This window comes from Chlorocebus sabaeus, chromosome 20 (genome assembly GCF_047675955.1).
Source record: "Chlorocebus sabaeus isolate Y175 chromosome 20, mChlSab1.0.hap1, whole genome shotgun sequence".
NCBI classification, from domain to species: Eukaryota; Metazoa; Chordata; class Mammalia; order Primates; family Cercopithecidae; genus Chlorocebus; species Chlorocebus sabaeus.
In genome coordinates this window covers 71,531,869-71,552,914 of record NC_132923.1, presented here as the reverse complement: position 1 = coordinate 71,552,914, position 21,046 = coordinate 71,531,869, and the positions used below count along the sequence as shown (strand labels likewise).

At 40.1% G+C, this 21,046-nt stretch overlaps 1 protein-coding gene across 8 annotated transcripts in view; it reads left to right on the top strand.

Moving 5' to 3' along the window:
* The window catches only part of DNAJC6 (DnaJ heat shock protein family (Hsp40) member C6), a 157,528-nt gene that overhangs the window by 92,234 nt on the left and 44,248 nt on the right, over nucleotides 1-21,046 (top strand). For all 8 annotated transcript variants that reach the window (XM_007978434.3, XM_007978441.3, XM_007978439.3 and 5 more), the window contains 3 exons: nucleotides 13,809-13,959; nucleotides 15,070-15,119; nucleotides 15,233-15,381. In XM_007978434.3, coding sequence (XP_007976625.2) covers nucleotides 13,809-13,959; nucleotides 15,070-15,119; nucleotides 15,233-15,381 — 350 coding nt within the window. The remainder of the gene's footprint in view (nucleotides 1-13,808; nucleotides 13,960-15,069; nucleotides 15,120-15,232; nucleotides 15,382-21,046) is intronic.

Genomic DNA, 21,046 nt, shown 5'->3' with positions numbered 1-21,046 from the left:
TGCTGGTTTAGTTCTCAAACCTGCATCAGGTAGTCTCTGCTGGGCCTTGTGAAGTCTTACTCTCTATATTCACAACCTAGACCTCAGCCAAGGTCTCAGGGTGAATTTCTATGCAGTGTTTTTCCTCCCATCCCTCCAGCACCCCCACCCCCTATGACCACACTGTGCCTCTCCCTATTTTCTTTTATATTGTCCCACATATTCCAGCTTCTTAGCAGTTTTTGTATTTTGATCCCTGCCTTCACAGTTCAGCAGGACCACTATTCTGCTTGGGCTCTAGATCATTTTATGGTAATAGGAAAGTCCTCCAGGCAAAAAGCTGGAGCAACTGTGAGGCTCCCCTTCTGTGTTTTCTTTCTTTCAGAGATCTCAGTCCTTTTTAGACTGTTGTTTAATGCCTAAAAACAGATGTTTCATATAACTTATCTACTTATCACAGGAGCTCAAGTCCAATACCATTTTCCTGGTGGGAAGTAGAAATTGGGAATATGCATTTTCAGTAAAGACCCCAGTTTCAGTAAATTCTGAAACTGATGGTTGTGGGATCGTATTTTAGAACTGCTGATGTAAATTATTTAAAGTAGTTATAAAATGTTCAAAGTAGCCCCAGCTTTCTGAGGAATTGTCAGAGGATCTCTCCTCTCCAGGAGGTCTAGGTATTGTATATTTAGCAAAGGATAGGACTTTTATCTGACATGTTTCTTGGTGTGAGATCCCTTTGAGTGTGGTGTATGTGTATGCGTATATTTGCTACAGTGCTGAGTTGAACTCTGTGTTTTCACCATCTTGTGTATAGACAATGCACAATAGAATACCACACCATAGCAGAATAATTTGATCAAATATACTGCAAGAATGAATCATCCATACATGTGTGTATACACACACAGTTATATGTTTTTGTTTTTTTTTCTTAAGATGGAGTTTTGCTCTTGTTGCTCAGGCTGGAGTGCAGCGGCACGATCTCGGCTCACTGTAACCTCGGCCTTCTGGGTTCAAGCAGTTCTCCTGCCTCAACCTCCAAGTAGCTGGGATTACAGGTGTCCACCACCACACCCAGCAATTTTTTGTATTTTTAGTAGAGACAGGGTTTCACCATGTTGGCCAGGTTGGTCTTGAACTCCTGACTTCAGGTGATCTAACCGCCTCATCCTCCCTACGTGCTGGGATTACAGCCATGGGCCACTGCGCCCGGCCTCACAGTTACATGTTAAAACTTATAAAATGTTTACATTTTCAATATATAGTTTTATATGTAAATTTCATGTGTCAATAAGGCTGTTTTTTCAATAAGTTAAGTCATGGCAATGATTTGGGGAAGTCATTTTATTTTCCCGGTGCATCCATTTGAGGCATAGGGATACATTGCTAATATCCCATTGAGTATTAAAGTGTTATGAGTCTGGGTTGTTTCCTCTCATTGTCCAAGGGGGGCTTCCAGCTCTCTGACTGTTATGTTCCTGACTGTGCCTGATGAAATGAAAATCTTGTCTTCACACCGACATTTGGATATATCCTAACTAAGTAACCTGGTGAATGAATTGACCTCTTTGACTCTCTTTTGATTTAGGCTAGAAGTCCAATGCATTATCCATTGTGCCACAGAGCCTGCCTGCTTGCCTGAATTGACCTCTTTGAGACACAGTTTCCTTATCTGAAAAATAAGACCAAAAATGTATTTCAGTTTTAATGTGTGGGATACTGTATATTCCTAGCATGGTGCCTAACATGTAGGAAGGCCACTTTGGTATATGTGTAAAACATGTGTGTGCTGTATGTAGCACATAGCATATATACACTTACCTTGATCTTGTAAACAACAAACAATATCCATCCACAACCACTGCTACTTTTCTGGAGAACAATAATTTGATCTTTCTCTCAGAAGTTGGCTTGCAATGGCAGCTCCAGAATTTCTGTCTTGGAGCTAAAAAAAGACAATCTTGCTGGAAGGGGAGGAGTTTGAGAAACACTTCTTAGAACTGCATATGCATAACAAGCTTACTGGTCTTCTAAAATTCTACCTGTATATGGGGGGTTATTTGGGAAGACTGATAGAGTTCTTTCAGTCGCCCTTTGGTGTCTATATTGTCTCCCTTGTCTCTCTTTAGTGGAACTGAAATGTTGAACAGAAAATTTTTGCCTTATTTTTCTCTTTGCAGTTTTTTTAAAGCAGGCCATCAGTCCTCTGCTATCTCTGTTCTCTATCATAGACAAGGTCAGATAATGGCAAGGACATTTTCTCTGTTCCAGGGTGGTAATTAAGAGGGAAATGTCATAGTCCATTTTATGCATTTTAAGCCCTGATCTTTTGATTAGAGAAGAGAGAAAAAAAACAATTGATGGCCACTTACTTTCTGGAGTTGAGGTTCTATGTGGTGCGCAGAACCCTTTCTATTTCTTCAGGTTTCTATTGGGGATTCTGATCTCATTGAATAGATTTGATTATTATTACTTCATAATGCTGAACCTTTTATTTGGTCCACGTGTTGAAGAGTAAAGATTCCTTAAATAGACCCCTTTTCTCTGGCACATCATAAATACTTTGTCTGTTGAATCAAATTATTAGCAATATCTATGTAAAGTTTTATATGAGAGTTTATTGAGTAGAATTTGGATTGGCAACTGTAGCCTGATTTCCTTGATCCTTGAAGGAACAAAATGTGTTACATCCATTTGGCTAGAATTCCCCTAGCACCAACAGCCTGGTTATGAACACTGTGCCCTATCTTTATTTTACGCAGAGTCCATTTTGGTTTTAATGTAGTCATTACTTTGTATTTCTCATTTTTTTCTGCTCTTATCAATCTTTTTTCATGTTGTTGATCCTTCTGGGAAAGAGGAGCTACTATTGGTTTCTTAATTAGCTCCTCTTATCTCTTTGAAGATAAACATTTCCCATCAAATATTAGCCTTCTTTACAATAAAGCTCACGTTGTATTTCATGAAATCTCCATCTTTTAGATAGGCTTTCTCAGTGGGTGCAGTGTTGCAATCAGACATTCTGAAAAGCTTGAGGAGACAGTGAAACAGTGAAAGCATCTGGTCATATTTGCTACCTACAGTTAAGCAAAGACTAGGTCACTGCCAAAGTTAATCTGTTTGGTCTTCCTTGCTATCTCTGCCATATTCTCTTTGGTTATTGCATTCCATAGCAGCTCAGTTTCACATACTTTTATTGAGTGCTTACTGTGTGCCATATATTGTACTTAGGGGGCTGTGAAGAGGCGTGAAACATGCTTCTTGCTATTGAAGACTCAATAGCAAGTAATTGAGTTGAGGGGAGGTAGACTCATTCACAAGTAATTTTAATGCAAGCTGACTGCTCTGAGTCCTAGGATGGAGGGACAGAATGAGGTGGGAGAATGGAGGCATGAGAGACAAAAAGTACCTCTTGAAAGAGGCAGGATGGGGAGGTGAATAAGAGCAGAGGTTTTTGGTCCAGCCAAACCCAGCTTCATCTCATTCTGTTGTGACTGTTACTAAACTTCACCAAAACCTCAGTTTCCTCAGTGGGACTCCCACCTGCCACTGTGCTTAGTGCAAGGATCCAATTTAGTTGTTTATGGAAACTGCTTAGCTGAGTGTCTAGCCTAGAGTACATGTTTAGTAGATGGCCTTTGTATGAGGATGATAGCGTTATACAATTTTAGAAGTGGAGGGGACTTAGGAAATCACTTAATTCATTCTCCTATGTTTATATTCTTTGAGACCCTGAGTTTGTGATTACCCCATAGCTTGGGAAAGAGCTGAGCCATCATAGTCTAGTACTTTTCCCATTAAGGTCCTGAAAAGTGAGTGTGGAAATAGTGCACATACAGATTTCATGGTGTCTGTAGTGATGACAAAAGCTTTAATAACTGGCACACTAGTATAATATAGAAATCAATATATATCGATGTAAACTATAACCTTTTATTCTGTAAATAAATACACACATGCACATGTATATTATCACTGTTTATAGCACAAATTACCACTTTAATTTCCAATTTTTAAATTGATTTTTGGACATTCTGAACAGTATTATTGTTACTAGCTGAATGATCTCCATTTCTGGGCCATGGTTTGACATGAGGAATGCCAGCCAAACCTTCCAGCAACTTCCCCATTAAATTGATTATTCTGGTTGGGCATAGTGGCTGACACATGTAATCCTAGCACTTTGGGAGGCCAAGGCAGGCAGATCACTTGAGCTCAGAAGTTTGAGAACATGGTGAAACCCTGTTGCTGCAGAAAATACAAAAATTATCCAGGCATAGGTGCACCCTTGTAGTCCCAGCTACTCAGGAGGTGGAGTTGGGAGAGTCGCTTGAGCCTGGGAGGCGGAGGTTGCAGTGAGCCAAGATTGGGCCACTGCACTCCAGCCTGGGAGGAGGAGGTTGCAGTGAGCCAAGATTGGGCCACTGTACTCCAGCCTGGGTAACAGAGCTGTACCCTGTCTCAAAAAAAAAAAAAAAAAAAAAAAAAAAAATTATCCCAAGGGCCCTGGCACTTTATTGCAGTACAAAGAGGGCTGGGTGTGCTATTGACTTGTAAGAGCTGTGATGCTCTTGGATGCCTGTGCTTCCTCTGTGGCCTGAATCCAGAAAGCCTGACTCATTGGCACCACCTGCTCTGTGGCCTCTGCCTGCCAGTGCTTAGCTCCGCTGGAACCTTCCGTGGATGCTACACATGCCCCTGCTTCTTCTGCCCTCTTGGTCTGTTGAGCAGCTGTGTCCAGGGCCACAGCTGTAGCTTGTACCACGTGCCACCTAGTACAGAAGTATTGCAATATTTCAAAAACCAGTACCACTGAATCTGAGTGAACCTGAATATTAGTCCTGCAAATAACTCATAATAAGTCCTCCCACCAGGCACCAGGTCACGTCAAGATGAGAAGCAGAAGCTTCAGAGTGATAAAGAGGTTCACCTTTCTGTTAAACATTTGTTCTTTGAACTATCAAAAGTGAAGAGTTTCCATGGACCATAGCGTGGATGCACCAATAGGAGAGTCTTACCCTAGGGAGGCTTGCTAGACACATCTCCAGTCTGGCTTTGTTAACCCTGAAATGGAATAGCCTGTTTTTTTTTTTTTTTTTTTTTTTTTTTTCTGGCCAAGCCTGTGTGACTTTGCTAGAGGCAGCATTTTTTGTGGCTTTATCTTCTATATGCCATTCTATTAATATTTCTATTCTACAGATAAGGATATCAAGACTTCTCTAGACTATACATCCAGCTAATAGCAGAAGTGGGATCCAAATCAGTTCTGGCTGAACTAAAGCTGACATAAAGCCTGTATTTTAACACGGGTTGCCTTGTATAATGCCTAACCTCTTGTTTGGCATAGGGAGTGTTGATTTATTATTTGCTAAATGTTATCTTTTTTCCTCTGAATTTTTAATTTCTAGTTGGATTCCCAGCCATTTGTGGGAGGCATTCCTTGGAATCATTTACCATGAGTACTGAATTTCTAAGAATTAAAATAAAGATTCTGCCAGGCATGGTGGCTCATGACTGTAATCCCAGCACTTTGGGAGGCTAAGGCCGGCCAATCACCTGAGGTTAGGAGTTCGAGACCAGCCTGGGGAACATGATGAAACCCTGTCTCTACAAAAAGTATACAAAAATTAGCTGGGTGTGGTGGCGTGTGCCTGTAATCCCAGCTACTCGGGAGGCTGAGGTGGGAGACTCACTTGAGCCCAGGAGGTGGAGGTTGCAGTGAGCCGAGACTGCACCACTGCACTGCAGCCTGGACAACAGAATGATACTCTGTCTCAAAAATAAATAAATAAAATAAAATTTTAAAAAATAAAAATTTCTGGTCATTTTAGAAGATCTCATTACATAAAAATCACAATGTCATGCATGGTCTTATTTGATCCTGTTGATGACATGAGGCATGTAGAAAAGTTTTTGTTCTTAATTAGTTCCAGTTTATAGGGTGGGGAGTTGGTGGGGGGAAGGAAGCCTAGAGGAATAAAATGACATGCTCAAGGTCACACAGCTTTTAAACAGAAGAACCAAGTCTCAAATCTGAGACCTCTCTTCTCAGAGTCCATTACATTTCCTCAAAGCTTCCCTGGAGAGATGAATGGGCAATGAGACGTAAGCCGCCTTAGAAGCCAAGGCAGTGACTTTTTCCATGGTATATCTGCTTGTTATGCCCATATGATCCATTTCTCTAACTGCTGGGAGCCAAGAGCTGAAAAATCTGTTATAAAGAAGGATGACGAAGCCCTTTGTGATAATGACACTAGTTCCTTCCTTGCCCTTTGCCAAGCACTGTGAAGGAATGGGCTTTCCCTAGAGCAGGGGCTAATGGGGCATCTCTACAGAGTCACTTTAGTTTCAGGGATTTCTATCCCACAGTTGTCAATTTTATAGAAGCCAGGACAAGACATTTTTAACATTGTAACTCTTAACCACCGAGAAAAATGCCCACTGGTGAATGGGAATACGAATATGACATTCTAATGCCAAGTTCACTTTATCAGTCATCTCTCCAAAAGGCTGATCCTGAACACTATGGGATACTAACTCACTTTACTAGAACTGGATGATGAAAACGTTCTGGAAAGAGGAAAAGTAATGTTCTGTGGAAGCGTCTTTGTGGAGTCCAGGAGGACTCACAGAAGAAGACTGATGTCCCAAGAACTGCAGTTGGTGCCAAGCGTTGGTTGAGTTCTTGAGAGCAAGAACTGCAGTTGGTGCCAAGTTGCTGCCCATCTCCTCCCTGTCCTCAGCATATTAGATCATCTTGAGTATTGAGGCTGGAGCTGAGACAGTTACCACTGTGAGGAAGCCAGGTCTGAAGTCTTAGAATGAGTCAAGTGTAGAAGGATATTCCTTCCTGGCAAGCCCCTAGCCTGCTTGGAGTGAGGGGGGCACACAGGCTCTTGGAAGGCTGTTGGCAGCCTTTGCCTGCCTCTCCCAGGCCAACTGAGAAACTTGTGTGACTCTAAACTGTGATGAATCATGCAAGAGAAGGGAGGTCTCTACAGCTGTTGAGCAAGGACATATAAAACTTGAATAGCATAGCACTTGGCTCTTTGTTTTATATAACATGTTTTTAATTGTAAAACTAATGAATGTGGCCGGGCATGGTGGCTCGTGCCTGTAATCCCAGCACATTGGGAGGCCGAAGCCGGCGGGTCACTTGAGGTCAGGAGTTTGAGACTAGCCTGGCCAACATGGCGAAGCCCCATCTCTACTAAAAATACAGAAATTAGCTGGGCATGGTGGCAGGCATCTGTAATCCCAGCTTTTCAGGAGGCCGACACAGGAGAATCACTTGAACCTTGGAGGCAGAGGTTGCAATGAGCTGAGATTGTGCCACTACATGCTGGCCTGGGTGATAGAGTGAGACTTGGTCTCAAAAAAAAGTACTAATGAATGTAACTTGTAGAACATTTAGAAAATACAATCATACAAACAAAAATCACTCATGATTCTCTCAGATGTAATTAAATATAATTACTATAACTGTTAATTACTATAACTGTTTTGAAAATGTAGTGGATAAAAGCCTGGACTCTAGAATAGCTTGTATGGGTACAAACCCTGGCTTACTAACTGTAGGACCTGGGGTGAATCACTGATGTGCCTTTGCTTCAGTTTTCTTGTGTATAAGATGAAGATAGCAATGGTATTGACTTCATAGGGTAGTTGTGAAGATTAAATGTGTTACTACATGTAAAGAATTTAGATCAGTGGCCTAGTACATGGTAGGCATTCAGTAGGTTTGAGTTGTTATTATTTTATGTTTATTGTATCCTCTGAATTCTTTCCCTAAACTCAGATAGTTTTCTTTTACAGAAGTAAGATTATACTGTGGATTATGTGTTGTAGCCGGCTTATTTTTCATTTAGCCTTTGCCATGCCCATCTGTACTCTTCTACAAAGTGATTTTAGTAGCTAACCATATGGCGTTATTAGAGATATTTAACTAATTCCCTTACTATTGAAAAAAATACATCACTTATAGCCTCTTGCCATGGTAAACAGTATCTTGATGAACGTCTCTTTTTGGTAAGTGCTTGCATACCATCCTTCTTTTGACAACAGTAATTTATGGGGGAACATTTCTTCCTAGGGGACCAGATGGAATTATCCACAGCCCAGGGTGCCACAGGCATATACTGAATAAGCATATGAGGGGATGATCACTATGCATTATGGACACTCCTCCTTCCATACCACTTCTCACAGTGTTTTGTGCATAGCTAAGAAATCAATAAAATGTCTATGAAAAGCAGCCACACTTACTTTTTTATATTTTTAGTTACATTAAGGCAGTTAAGACTAGCCCTGGCATTTGTGCTTACCCTCTTTATATAATTTCTAAATAACTATTGAATCATCTCAGATCTCTTTTGGAATGAAGCTCGATGCAAATAAATGATAACAGCTAACTAGCAATCTAGTGGGAGACAGAAATTCTCTCCCAGGAAACAAATTTTGTATCACTCTTGAGAGCAAGAATTGGTCAGGTTCCTACAATTTGGAAGGAATAGGATACTGCTTCTAGTTTCCCAAACATTAGGAATCCCAAGGAAAACTTGTTTCTTATACTGGTAAAGTGACTCAGAGGTAAAAGTGCAATTCTCTGATGTTTGTCTTTGGTGGGCTTAGATTTTCACACCACAAGACATCATGAAGCAAGAATCTACCTGGAGCCTTAGAGGCAGACCTGGACCTTTCTCTTTGGATGACACTCACATGCTCTCTCAACTCTAATGTCCTAACCTCTACTCCCTTACACCCTGTAAGGGAACCTTAGTAAGCACAGAGTGTTCTTTCCACTGGGTGCCATTTTAACCAAAGCATTTAGAAAGGTGTTGGAGGTAGCAAGCTCTGCATTCCTAAGAACACAAGTGGTGGTAACCATCTGATGCAAGGGTTGGAAAACTTTTTCTCTAAAGGGCCAGAGAGTATATGCTTTGGACTTTGTGGACCATAAGATCTGTGTCACAACTATTTAATTGCATTGTAGCATGAAAGCAGCCATAGGCAAGATGTAAACATAAGTACTTTACTTCTGGGCATTGAAATTTGACCCTCATATCAGTTTCACGTTATGAAACATCATTCCTCTTTTGACCTTTTTTCAATCATTTAAAAATGTAAAAGCCATTGTTATTTCACAGACTGTACAAAAACAGGCCATGGACTGGATCCGGCCCATGGGATCCAGTTTGTTACCCCTTGATCTACCGTGGTCATTGTTTTTCTTCTGCATTTCTTTCTCATTGCACCATTTTATTCTTCGTTGTGCCATGTTTTGAAACCTCTCTTCCCTTTCTTTCACCTAGCTTAGGCTAAAATATTTGCAGAATCTGCACTTTTGGCACTTATGTGGCTCATCAGGGAAAGCCAGAATACCTACCTAAAAGAACCAGTAGAGCAACATCAAATAATGCCCCTCTTCTTTTTTGTGTGTCCTGGCCAGTTCAACATACAGTTTGAATATATGAAGGTTACAGATGGACTCTGGCAAGTTGTTCTGATTTCTGCGGCATTCCAAAGCTCTAATGAGCAGAGCATGCAGCTTGAGGGATGGTGAGAGTCTGATTTTTAGATAATCAAGGATATTTATTATGCCTTGTAGTTCTGTTCCAGCATAAAATTGAGAGCTGAAGAGACATCCAGTCTATTTGGTATCATCTCTTAAACAGTTATATATCAAAGGGGTGTTCAAACTGAACACATGAAAATGTTACAGGGATGGAAATGAGAGAATTATAAACATTTTATGCTGCTCTGTCCTCACTATATTTAAAACAAAAACATGGTACAGATTTTTACATGGGGGGGTGTGTTTACAGGGAAATAATGTGCTCTATTTCATATGAAACAGGACACAAGAGAGCATTCTCAGATTTGTAACACTAGCCCTAGTCTGTGGAGCTGCCCATTAGACCTGTTCCTGGCCTTTTATTCAGTGCTGTGAAGAGGTAGGGGAGACAGAGGCTCGGCTGCCTGCGTAATGAGATTGGCTTAGTTTGCCTGGCATACAGTGATTTATGAGGGTGCTTATTGTGGGGACATCTGCCGCTGAGAGCAGCCAGATGAAAGGTGTGTGGGTGGGAGGTGGAGGAGAGCAGGGAATAGGAGAGAGGCAGTTGTGTATAGGCAGGTAAGGCTCATCTTGATTATAGTTGTTGGAATCCTGAGCTGAGTGGAGCTGTAGAATAGTGTGAAATGGTAGATTAGCAAGGCTCTGGAATTGCACAGATCTGGGTTTGAATTGCTGACTCTTCCACTTGTTAACTGGACTCTTTGGTGAGTTACTTTCCTTCTTTGAGCTTCTGTTGCTTCATCTGTAAACTGGGGATAATAACCACTTCCACTCTCCCGCTATATGAAACTGTACTATCATAAAGGTCTGGGCACAGTTCCTGTTGCACTGGAGAGCTCAGTTAGTGATAGAAATGATTAATGTTTGTTCATATGTCCATTCATTTTTTTTGTTTACCAGTACTCAGTGTTCTTTGCAATTTCTAACAGAGCCTCATTTTCTAATAGATGTCTAATGGTGACTTAGACATCTGTTAGGTATCAATAGCTCTTAAGATCAGGATGGAAGAACAGGACAGTCAACATGTATTTATATATATGTATGAACACCTAAATGGCATGTAGGAGTGTAGTAGGTACCTGAAATACGATTGAAAGAACAGTCACCTGGCTAGTAAACACAATAAAAGATACTTCACCTCACTAGTAATCAGGGAAATTACCAAAATAGGACCAAAGTAAGATACTTATTTATACTTGACAAAGTGGTAAAAATGTAGAAGTCTGACAATACTAAGTGTTAAGGAGAATATAGAGTGAAGGAACACATATGTACTAATTGTAGGAATTTAAACTGCTGTGACTGCTTTGGAGAATGATTTGTCAATATCTAGATATATGAACATGCACATACCTTATTTACTGGCAAATTCTGCTTGTAGGTATAATCTAGAGAGAGTCTTGTGTATGTTATCAAAGTGATGTGTTCCTCACTGTGTTGCTTATTCTAACAAATAGCCTTCGTGTCCATCAGTGGGGTAATTGATATACATATTAATTGAGCTAAAGCTGCATTTGGTACCAGCATAGATGAATTTTAAACAAAAGTAAGTGAAAAAAATAAAGTTGTAAAATTATTCAAATAGAAAACCATTTATGTACAGCTTGAAATCTTGGAAAATAATATTAATATATTTTTTGTGGATACAAACATATGTAATACAAGTTTGAAGAAATTAATTGGAATGATAAATATAAAATTCAGGCTGATATTAGGAGAAGAAAGAGGGATGTGATTGGAAGGGTTGCCTGGGGCTCAATCTCAACTCTGCTAGTAAATATTCACTAGCTTGTATGCCCTTAGACAAGTTTCCTAACCTCTGTGCCTCAGTTTTCTGATCTATAACATAGGAATAATAATATTATCTGTTTCATAGGGGTGCTATGAGGATTAAATGAGTGAATATAGATAAAATGCTTAGAAAAATACCTACTAGATAGTAAGTTTTATATATGTTAGCAATTATAGTGCCTATTACATGAATATTTTTATTAATATTTATTTTGAAAATCTTATATATTGCAATTTAAAAAAAATAGATGCCATTCTTGTCTTTTGTCATCATATAGTTGGAAAGTGAACAAAGATTAAAAATACCACCAATACAGGAATTTCAGGATGTGGCATAATAGAGTTTAGCTACGTTCTCTTGACCCCTAGATTTATTAGGTACCATGCCAACAGCTTTATATGCACTTATTTAATCTTTCCCTATGGAGTAGGCACAATTTTTATCCCTATTTTACAGCTGGAAAGAAAGAGATTTATAAAGACTGACTTCCAGGGTCACACAGCTAGGCGTAGCAAAGCTGGGCAGGAACCCAGGTGAGAATGACTCATGCTCTTGACTGCTAGGCCTTAAAGCCCTACCTGGCCACTGTTCACATTAGCCACCTCCTCGACACAGATTCCTGCTTCCTTCCTTTATCAGCCTGCATAGGTTAGGTTGTGCTTTGGTTATGAACATTCCCAAAAGATCGGTGGCCTCTATTAACAAACAGGTGTTTCTTACTGTATTCATCTGTTTTCACGCTGCTTTAAAGAACTACCTGAGACTCAGTAATTTATAAAGAAAAGAAGTTTAATTGACTCACAGTTCCGCATGACTGGAGAGGCCTCAGGAAACTTACAACTATGACAGAGGGTAAAGAGGAAGCAAGTCACATCTTACATGATGGCAGGAGAGAGAAAGTGAGCAAAGGGGGAAATGTCACATTTTAAAACCATCAGATCTTTCACTGTCATGAGAACAGCATGGGGAAAATCCACTTCCATGATCCAATCACTTCCTACCAAGTCCCTCCCCTGACACTTAGAGATTACAACTTGAGATGAGATTTGAGTGGGGACACAGAACCAAACCATATTACTTACTCATGCCAAATATTCATCAAAGGTCACCTGGGTCATCAAAGGTCATTTGCCACATAGCTCCTGTCTCTGGGACCCAGAAGTCCAGCAGCCACAGTCTCCAACCTTGCCGGTTGCTATGGCAAAGGGAGAGAGATACAGAGATACAGAGTTACAGAGAGAGAGAGAGAGAGAGAGAGGAGAGAGAAATAGAGAGAGAGAAACTACGGAGAATATTACATTAACAGTTAAATGTACCCTAGAAGTGATGCACAACATACACTGTGATACACAGCACTTCCCCTCACACATCATAGGCTGGAGCAGTGGTTTTCAACCAGGGATAATTTTGCCCCCACTAGGGGATATTTGCCAGTCTCTGGAGACATTTTTTATTGTCACAACTCAGAGGTGGAGTGGGGGTTGGGGCAGGTACTACTGGCATCTAATGAATAGAGGCCAAGAATGCTACTCAACACCCTCCAGTGCACAGGGACAGCCCCCTCAACACACACACAACAAAGAAGTATTTGGCCTAAAATGTCAATAGTGCTGAGATTGAAAAACCCTGGACTGGAGCTAAGCACAAGGGGCCAAAAAGCACAATTTTAAGAAGCTATAAGGGAAGAGAACCTGAAATATTTGACAGATAGCACTAATGGCCACCATGCATCCTAAGGCCTAAAAGCTGTACTAAAGCCCCTTCAGAAGGCGTTTTTCATGATAGAAGTGAACCAGTGCTTTAAGGGACAGCCATGGAATGGGATTTCTAATATAGTCAACTTCATCAAAGGGCAGAGGAGTGGCCTCAACTCACTGAAGTTGACTACTGCTTTCCTCAGCAGTCTCTCTGGAGCAGCACTGTCCAAATGTAGTACAATAAAGGCCACATATGTAGTTAAAAAATTTCCAGTATCCACACTAAACAGGTAAAAAGGAGCGGGTGAAATTGATTTTAAAGGTATAATTTATTTAATTCAATATATCTAAATTATTATTTCAACATGTAATCAGTATAAAAATATTGAGATACTTTATATTCTTTTTTTTTTTGCACCAAGTCTTTGAAATATGTTGTGTGTTTTATATTTACTGCACATTTCAGTTGAGACTAGCCATATTTCAGGTGCTCAACTGTCACACATGGCCAGTGGCAGCAATATTGGAGGTTTCTGTACCTGGGACTCAGTGAAGGACTGACCTAGGTCTCCCCTGAGAACCAGTAGCAGTGCTATAACTCAGAGTCTATAAGTTCTGAGAGCGGGACACAATTTCCAGGAATATCTGTCCCAGACTCTTAAAGACAGTCTGTGTATGTTTTAAGAATTAAGAGGGATTGGTTTTCCATGGATTCTCTGCCATCATCATTTTTTTGTTTGTTTTGTTTTTGTTTTTGCAGGTGCCTCATCTCCAGACATGGAGCCCAGCTATGGGGGAGGTCTCTTTGACATGGTAAAAGGAGGTGCAGGGAGGCTCTTTAGTAACCTAAAGGACAACTTGAAAGACACCCTCAAAGACACATCTTCTAGAGTGATACAATCTGTGACCAGGTACGCACATTCTTCCCCGTTAATTTAGTGGATCCCCATGCTCTCAAAGGATCTGGTTACCTGCCGTCTGCTTGTCTGGCTCAAAGAGTGTCAATTTTGGGATGTAATTTTATGGGATCTGATCAACTGAGAAATGTCATTGAAGACATAAAGTTAAGTCCTTTAGAAGCTATAATCACAGACTGGGAGGACTCAGTTCATTGCCACATTAGAGCATAACAGTTGCCCTCCCTGTCTTTACAATCAAACATCTTGGGTTCTAATGCAATATCTGCCCTTGTTAACTAAGAGCCCTCAGACAAACTAATTAACCTCTCTGAGTTTTTTTTGAGCTTTTTAAAAATACCCTGACAGGATTTGTGTCTTTGGGTTGTTTAGGGATTAAATGAGATTAAAATATACATACAATCTGAATAAGTGTTACCTATGGATTGTAATCAAATCAGAACTTGGTTTTTGTATCCTACTAGCCCTTTAACATTTATTCAGTGAGAGAAGTTTTCTATGCTTCCAGTGTATGAAAATTCTCATAAGCAGGTCATAGGAGTTATTTTTTATTATTAAGTATTAGAAAATTCTAGGGTCACTTTGAGTTATAATATGCAGTTCTAAATCAGAAATTCAAATGTCAAGTCCAATATGTTAATCAAAATTTTAATCTTTGTTAAAATATAAAACTACTCTTACCTCTGATTCTCAACCAGGGTCTGGTAGGCAGAAAAATGGTGTCATTTATTTTTTCTCAACCACTTCTTCCCCTACGCCTTAGCCACTTACAATTATGGAAGATATTTCCATGTAGGCAAAGAGGCTAGAACAATTGGTGTTGATAAATAAGCAGAGGTTTCTATTCTGAGATTGATTCAGATCATGAAGTGGCATCTACAAGGGCATTAGAATGCACCAGTTGGAGTGGCATATTTATTCCCCTGAGGTCATGGGCTGTCTTTTCTCAGTGATTCTTCCTTGTTAGAGAGAAGGGCTGGAGGGTAGTCAAAACTTGCCCCCTAGACAGCAGTGTCCCAGTTCATATGCGCAAGTGATTGAGAGAGAGAAATCTTGGCATATTTGGATCATTTTAATGAGTGCCCATTTTTGTCTTGCTTTTAGCTACACAAAGGGAGATTTAGACTTCACTTATGTTACCTCCAGAATTATTGGTAAGTTTCTCATGTTTATTAACAGTGCTTTGGCTCAGCTTCCAGTTGCTGCCCATCATTACAGCAGACCTAAACATTTAACCTGTTTTCTGTCTGTGTGCTCTCTCTCCTAGTGATGTCCTTTCCTCTGGACAATGTTGACATAGGATTCAGGAATCAGGTTGATGACATTCGAAGCTTTTTGGATTCCAGACATCTTGACCACTACACAGTATACAATCTGTCACCTAAGTCTTATCGAACTGCCAAGTTTCACAGCCGGGTAAGGATTTTTAGCCCTGAGATCATACTGTTGAAGACATGATGGTGTTTTTCGTCCTCAGAGATAACCTTAGAGCATATGCCCTTAGGCATCTGAAGCTGAAAAACCATACACTCTGGACACTTCTGTCCACAAAATATTTATTAGACTGCTATGAGATAGCCTAAAGATTTTCCTTGGGTGAGGATACTTACAGGAAAGTGTATCTGTCAATGAAATACCATTGAAGCTGGGGTCTCAAGTCTGTTGGTGCCTGGTTGTTCCATGGCACATTGTTCATGAGGCTTAAGTTGGAGGTTGAACTGCCGCTAGCGCAATTGGCTGCCTTCATGCCGATACACTGCTTATGCCTTTGACTCTTCTTTATTGCTACTTGGTATCAAGATGAGGCAGTGTGGATAGAACAGTACCAACAAGTATTAATGGGAACGTCTTTCTATTAATATATTTTAAAAAGTTTTTTGAACTAGGCAGGTAAACATTCCTAGTTTCAGCCTGGTTAAGGAACTGAGAATTGGCTTCGGTTTGAATCTGATATCGAGCCTGATATTTCTGGCCACTGAATTCTGACTTACTCACTAAAAAAAGGCATTTTTTTCCCCCTCTCAAGAACATCTCTAAATATTTTTGACTTAGCCTTTACATATGATTGGTTCTGCAACTTCATTTGGGTCTATTAATAAATAGAATGGACTTTCTATGCATGGATCCTTTAAAAGTGAAACTTGATATCAAGTATGAAAAACGATAGCTGGCTGACAATGCTGTGTATCTAGGATCTCAGCTTTGATGCTGGAACACACACTTTGTTCCAAATTCCAGTTACCCTTGGTAATATCTGGGCCTCAGTTTCCAGATCTGTAAAACACACAAGAAAATTGGTATACATGCTTTGTAAGGCTCCTTCCTGCCGTAATATTCAATAAGATATGGGAGAGTTTTAAGGACCTCTTTTTCAGCGTGTTCTGAGAACAGTCTCAAATTTTGGTGTGCATCAGAATCACTTGAAGACTTCTGATTCAGAAGGACAAGGGAGGCATATGAATCTGCATTTCTAACAGCTTCCTGGGGGCTGCTCCTGATGTTGCTGTGGGGACCACTCTTTGATAAAGCACTGATAATGCCATTCTGAAGTGGTTTGATCTAAATTGCCATTCTATAATGAAGATTTTAAATGCATCTCTTTAAAATCTTCTGTAATAAAATAATCTTCCAACTCTTACTCCATCTATTAGCTAATTCAGAACAAGTGAATTAACATCAAACAAAAATGTGGATAGATATTTTGTTCTTAATGTAAGGCAAATCTTTTAAATTATTTTTCTTGTTTGGAGGTTAAGTCAGTGCCATTATTTTCATAATTTAAGGACTGTGGAACATCCTATGTAATATTTCATAGAAATTTTATTTGACCTTGAAAGATCTGTGATAATCTGGAGCATTTTTCCTCTGAAAGTAAATAAAGATATAATACCATTATAGAAGCATTTATACATATAAATATGTCACTTTGTATAATATTTATAAAAGGCACTCTCTGTAAAGATGTTTTTAATGAAAGGCATCCATCAGTGTAACTAAAGATTTTGTGACTGGACTTAATGGTTTACCAAAGGAATCAGAGATTACATATTTAATCTCTACCCTGGGCTGCTCTTACTTTCCCTAGAAGAGGAGGGAGCTTTTTTTTTTGATACCTAGAACAGTGCCTGACATAGATAATCAATGTTTTTTAAAAGCATGAATGTGCAAATAATTGTTAAACACTATAGATATAAAATAAATACTTGGTTTGTGTTCTCGAGACACCTAAGCCTAGTTGGCGAGAGAACCCAGGACATTCTAAAGATAAGTACAAATAATATTTACAATACCTGCCAAGGGAGATTAGTAAAGGGAGACACCAGTGACAGCTGGACCTTAGAGCAAGAGAAAGGCTTATATAGGTCAGAGGAGTGGGGCCATTTCTTGCCTATACAAATCGTAAAATATCTTGTGAGGCTTTTGATGATCTAGCCTCTATCTGCTTCTCTAACTTCATCTTTTACCGTTCTTCATTGAGCCAAAACCATATGCTCCAACCAGGGATATGCATGTGCTCATGTGCACACAGACACACACAATCTCCTTGCATGAGCTACTGTTTCTCCCTTAAAAGCCACCCGTGTCATACATCCTTCATCTCTCCCCTCCCCTGCCCTCCCTTCCCCTTGGCTCCTCTTTCTCTCTCTCTCTCTTTCCTTCCTTCCTTCCTTCCTTCTTTCTTTCTCTCTCTCTCTCTCTCTTTCTTTCTCTTTCTTTCTTTCTTTCTTTCTTTCTTTCTTTCTTTCTTTCTTTCTTTCTTTCTTTCTTTTTCTTTCTTTCTTCTTTCTTTCTTTTCTCCTTCTTCTTCTTCCTCCTCCTCCCCTCCTCCTCCTCTTCCTCCTTCTCCTCCTCCTTCTTCTTCTCCTTTCCTCGTTCCTCCCCCTCCCTCCCTCTCCCCATCCTCCTCCTCCCTCTCTCTCCTTCTTCTTCTTCTTCTTCCTCCTCCTCCTCTCCCTCCCCTCTCCTCCCCTCCCCTCCATTTCCCTTCCAAAAGAGCCTCACTTAGTTGCCCAGGCTGGAGTGCAATGGCATGATCTTGGCTCACTACAACCTCCACCTCCTGGGTTCAAGTGATTCGTGTACCTCAGTCACCCAAGTAGCTGGGATTACAGATGTGTGCCACTATGCCCAGCTCATTTTTGTATATTTAGTGGAGACAATTTTGCCATGTTGGCCAGGCTGGTCTCGAACTCCTGGCCTTAAGTGATCTACCTGCCTCAGCCTCCAAAACTGCTGGGATTATAGGTATGAGCCACCACCCCCAGCCCATCTTCTTTATTAGCCTAATTTTGCTAAGGAGAAGATTTCCACATGCCATGAGGCTTTTCCAATTATTTCTCCTGAAACACAGGATTGCACTACATCTTTAGCTCTTCCTAGATAGTCCTAGAATTTGGCAGAATGGAAATGGATCCTCTGACCTGTCTCCTTTACCCTTAGTTGCATCTCAGGGAGGCAGTCCCAAAGTCATAGTATTTCCATCTTACCTTTGTTTTTGATTTGCCTACATCTCTTTTCAAACTCCTAGACCTTTCTTTCCCCAGCACTAATACTGTTAATGGATTTGCATCTCATTGTTGCATGACTTAGAAAAGTTTTCTTTGTTTTTACCTTTCAATTCATGAGGACTAGAACCATTTCTTAGTCTTTCCAGTTCTGTGGAGTGTTAGGTCTGAAATTAAACCTTATTTTAATAAGTGTTGATGGTAGAGTCTACCATAAATACTGGACATGGAACTGGTTTTATTTATAGATTCATAAGGGTGTATAAACTCATAGGAATTTTTTATTTATAAACTCGTAGGAGTCTGGATCTGCCCACATCATACACCTCTGTGCCTTGAAATCTGAATTCAGTCACTTTACATGATGATTATGTGATTGTTTGTATATGTTCAAACCTGCATTTGAGGATGTAGGTAGTGATGTTGGCAAAGACAGGCTGTTTCCAGGAAGATTTTACTTTGCTGAGAGTTGTCATTCTGTATTTTGATTCACTTTTATGCTTAGAAGCCACATTGGTTGACAGGAATTGTATGAAATAATCAATACTATTTTCCTCATTTTTCTATTACTTATTTGCATATGTCACAGGATGTTAAAATAGGACTTTGTTTAGTCTCAGTTTAGCAGAGGCTACAACTCAAAAGAATGCATAGCACATAGCCCAGCATTCAAAAGCAAAGTACTAGAATACCTGTTCAGGACTGCAAAGGAGGTATTGAACCTCAGGTGTTTTTATTTTTACATTTTTTTTTTTACTCTTTATAGCCAATATCCACCTTGAGGAAATAAGAGTACTGATGCTGACAATGAAGTCCTGGAGACCAACAAGATGCATCAGTCAAACCAGATGTTCATAATGACTCCTCGGTGTATGTAGATCTATAGGAGGGCTTCAGAGAGCTTAACCATCTGTTTCCCGTCCTTTAAAAAAATTATTGTGGTAAAATATACATAACATAAACTTATAATTGTAACCACTTGTAGCATACAATTTCAGTGGCATTAATTACATTCCCAAATGTTGTGTAACCAACACGACTATCTATACTTAAACTTTTCTCATCATCCCAACATAAACACTGTTCCCGTCCACTCCATGCCTATGTGTGTGTATACGTGTATATACTGGTTTGGTTTCTGCATAGAAGATTTATAGCGGTGCCCCAGAATATCAGGAACCTTTACACATTTCTTGGCATTACTGTTGGCAATAAATGGAAAGCTGGATGAATGTACAACAAGTCTAACCTGGCTCCAAAGTTCTTAAGTTCTGATTAATGCTATTTATTCTAGGGCCACTTTGTCTCTCCTCCTTCCACTGTCCACCCAGGAAGGACAGTATGGTGACGGAGTCCTTCTAGGAGCAAAGAAATCTGCAGCCCAGCTGGTTCTTTTAGACTCTGCCCTCTTAACTATTTCTTTTTCTTTCTTTCTTTTTTTTTTTTTTTTTTGTTGAGACGGAGTCTCACTCTGTCGCCCAGGCTGGAGTGCAGTGGCCGGATCTCAGCTCACTGCAAGCTCCGCCTCCCGGGTTTACGCCATTCTCCTGCCTCAGCCTCCCGAGCAGCTGGGACTACAGGTGCCCGCCACCTCGCCTGGCTAGTTTTTTTGTATTTTTTTTAGTAGAGACGGGGTTTCACCGTGTTAGCCAGGATGGTCTCGATCTCCTGACCTTGTGATCCGCCCGTCTCGGCCTCCCAAAGTGCTGGGATTACAGGCTTGAGCCACCGCGCCTGGCCAACTATTTCTGAATGACATAATTTTGTAGGATTTCTTTCCCTTTGGGAACAATTTGATTTTTGGAAAATGTATTATCAACGTGGTGTTGATAAATAAAGGACTCATGATTGAAGGTCAATGTTTTTACTCCTTTTTCTTCCAGAGCACACTGAAGAGGTCACCACAGCTCCCAGTTGCTTCTGCATTGGTGGGAGGTTGGTGGGAGATTGGCTGGAGTGGAGGAACTTTATAGCTCATACTTCATCTCTCACTCTGCCACCATGCCTCAGTGTCATGACAGGAAATAACTGGAGTGAAAAAAACAATCCCTGGCCTGGAGGCCAGAGGACCAGAGACTCCCACATTCTAGTTATGAAGCCTTCCATGAATTGAATGTCTTAACCCTGGTAAAATACAGCCGTCACTTGAAGCTGTAACCACTCTACAAAGCAACGTGGAGTTACTGTTATCAGTCATCAGACAGTGTAGTATAATGGAGAGTGCACAAATTTTATTTTTTTAAACTGAGATGAAGCTGTATAGTGTATACAAACTTTAGACTTTAAAAATTATCCTGGCTTCACATCTCAGCTGTTCTTCTTCCTAGGCAAGTCACTTTGACCTCTCTTTGGACTCGTTTTTCTCCTGTGTAAAATGGATATGCCAATAAGAGAGCTCCTATCTCACAAGCATTCTTAAATTTTTTTTTTTTTTTGTAGGTTTGTTGTAAGGAATAAATTTGATAGCAGTGTCTTGCTTAGAGTCATCATTCAGTTAGTAGTAGCTATGATTAACATTGGTAATAATAAAATGCCACAATAAATGATTGACTGAATTATCCGCATCCTCCAAAAAT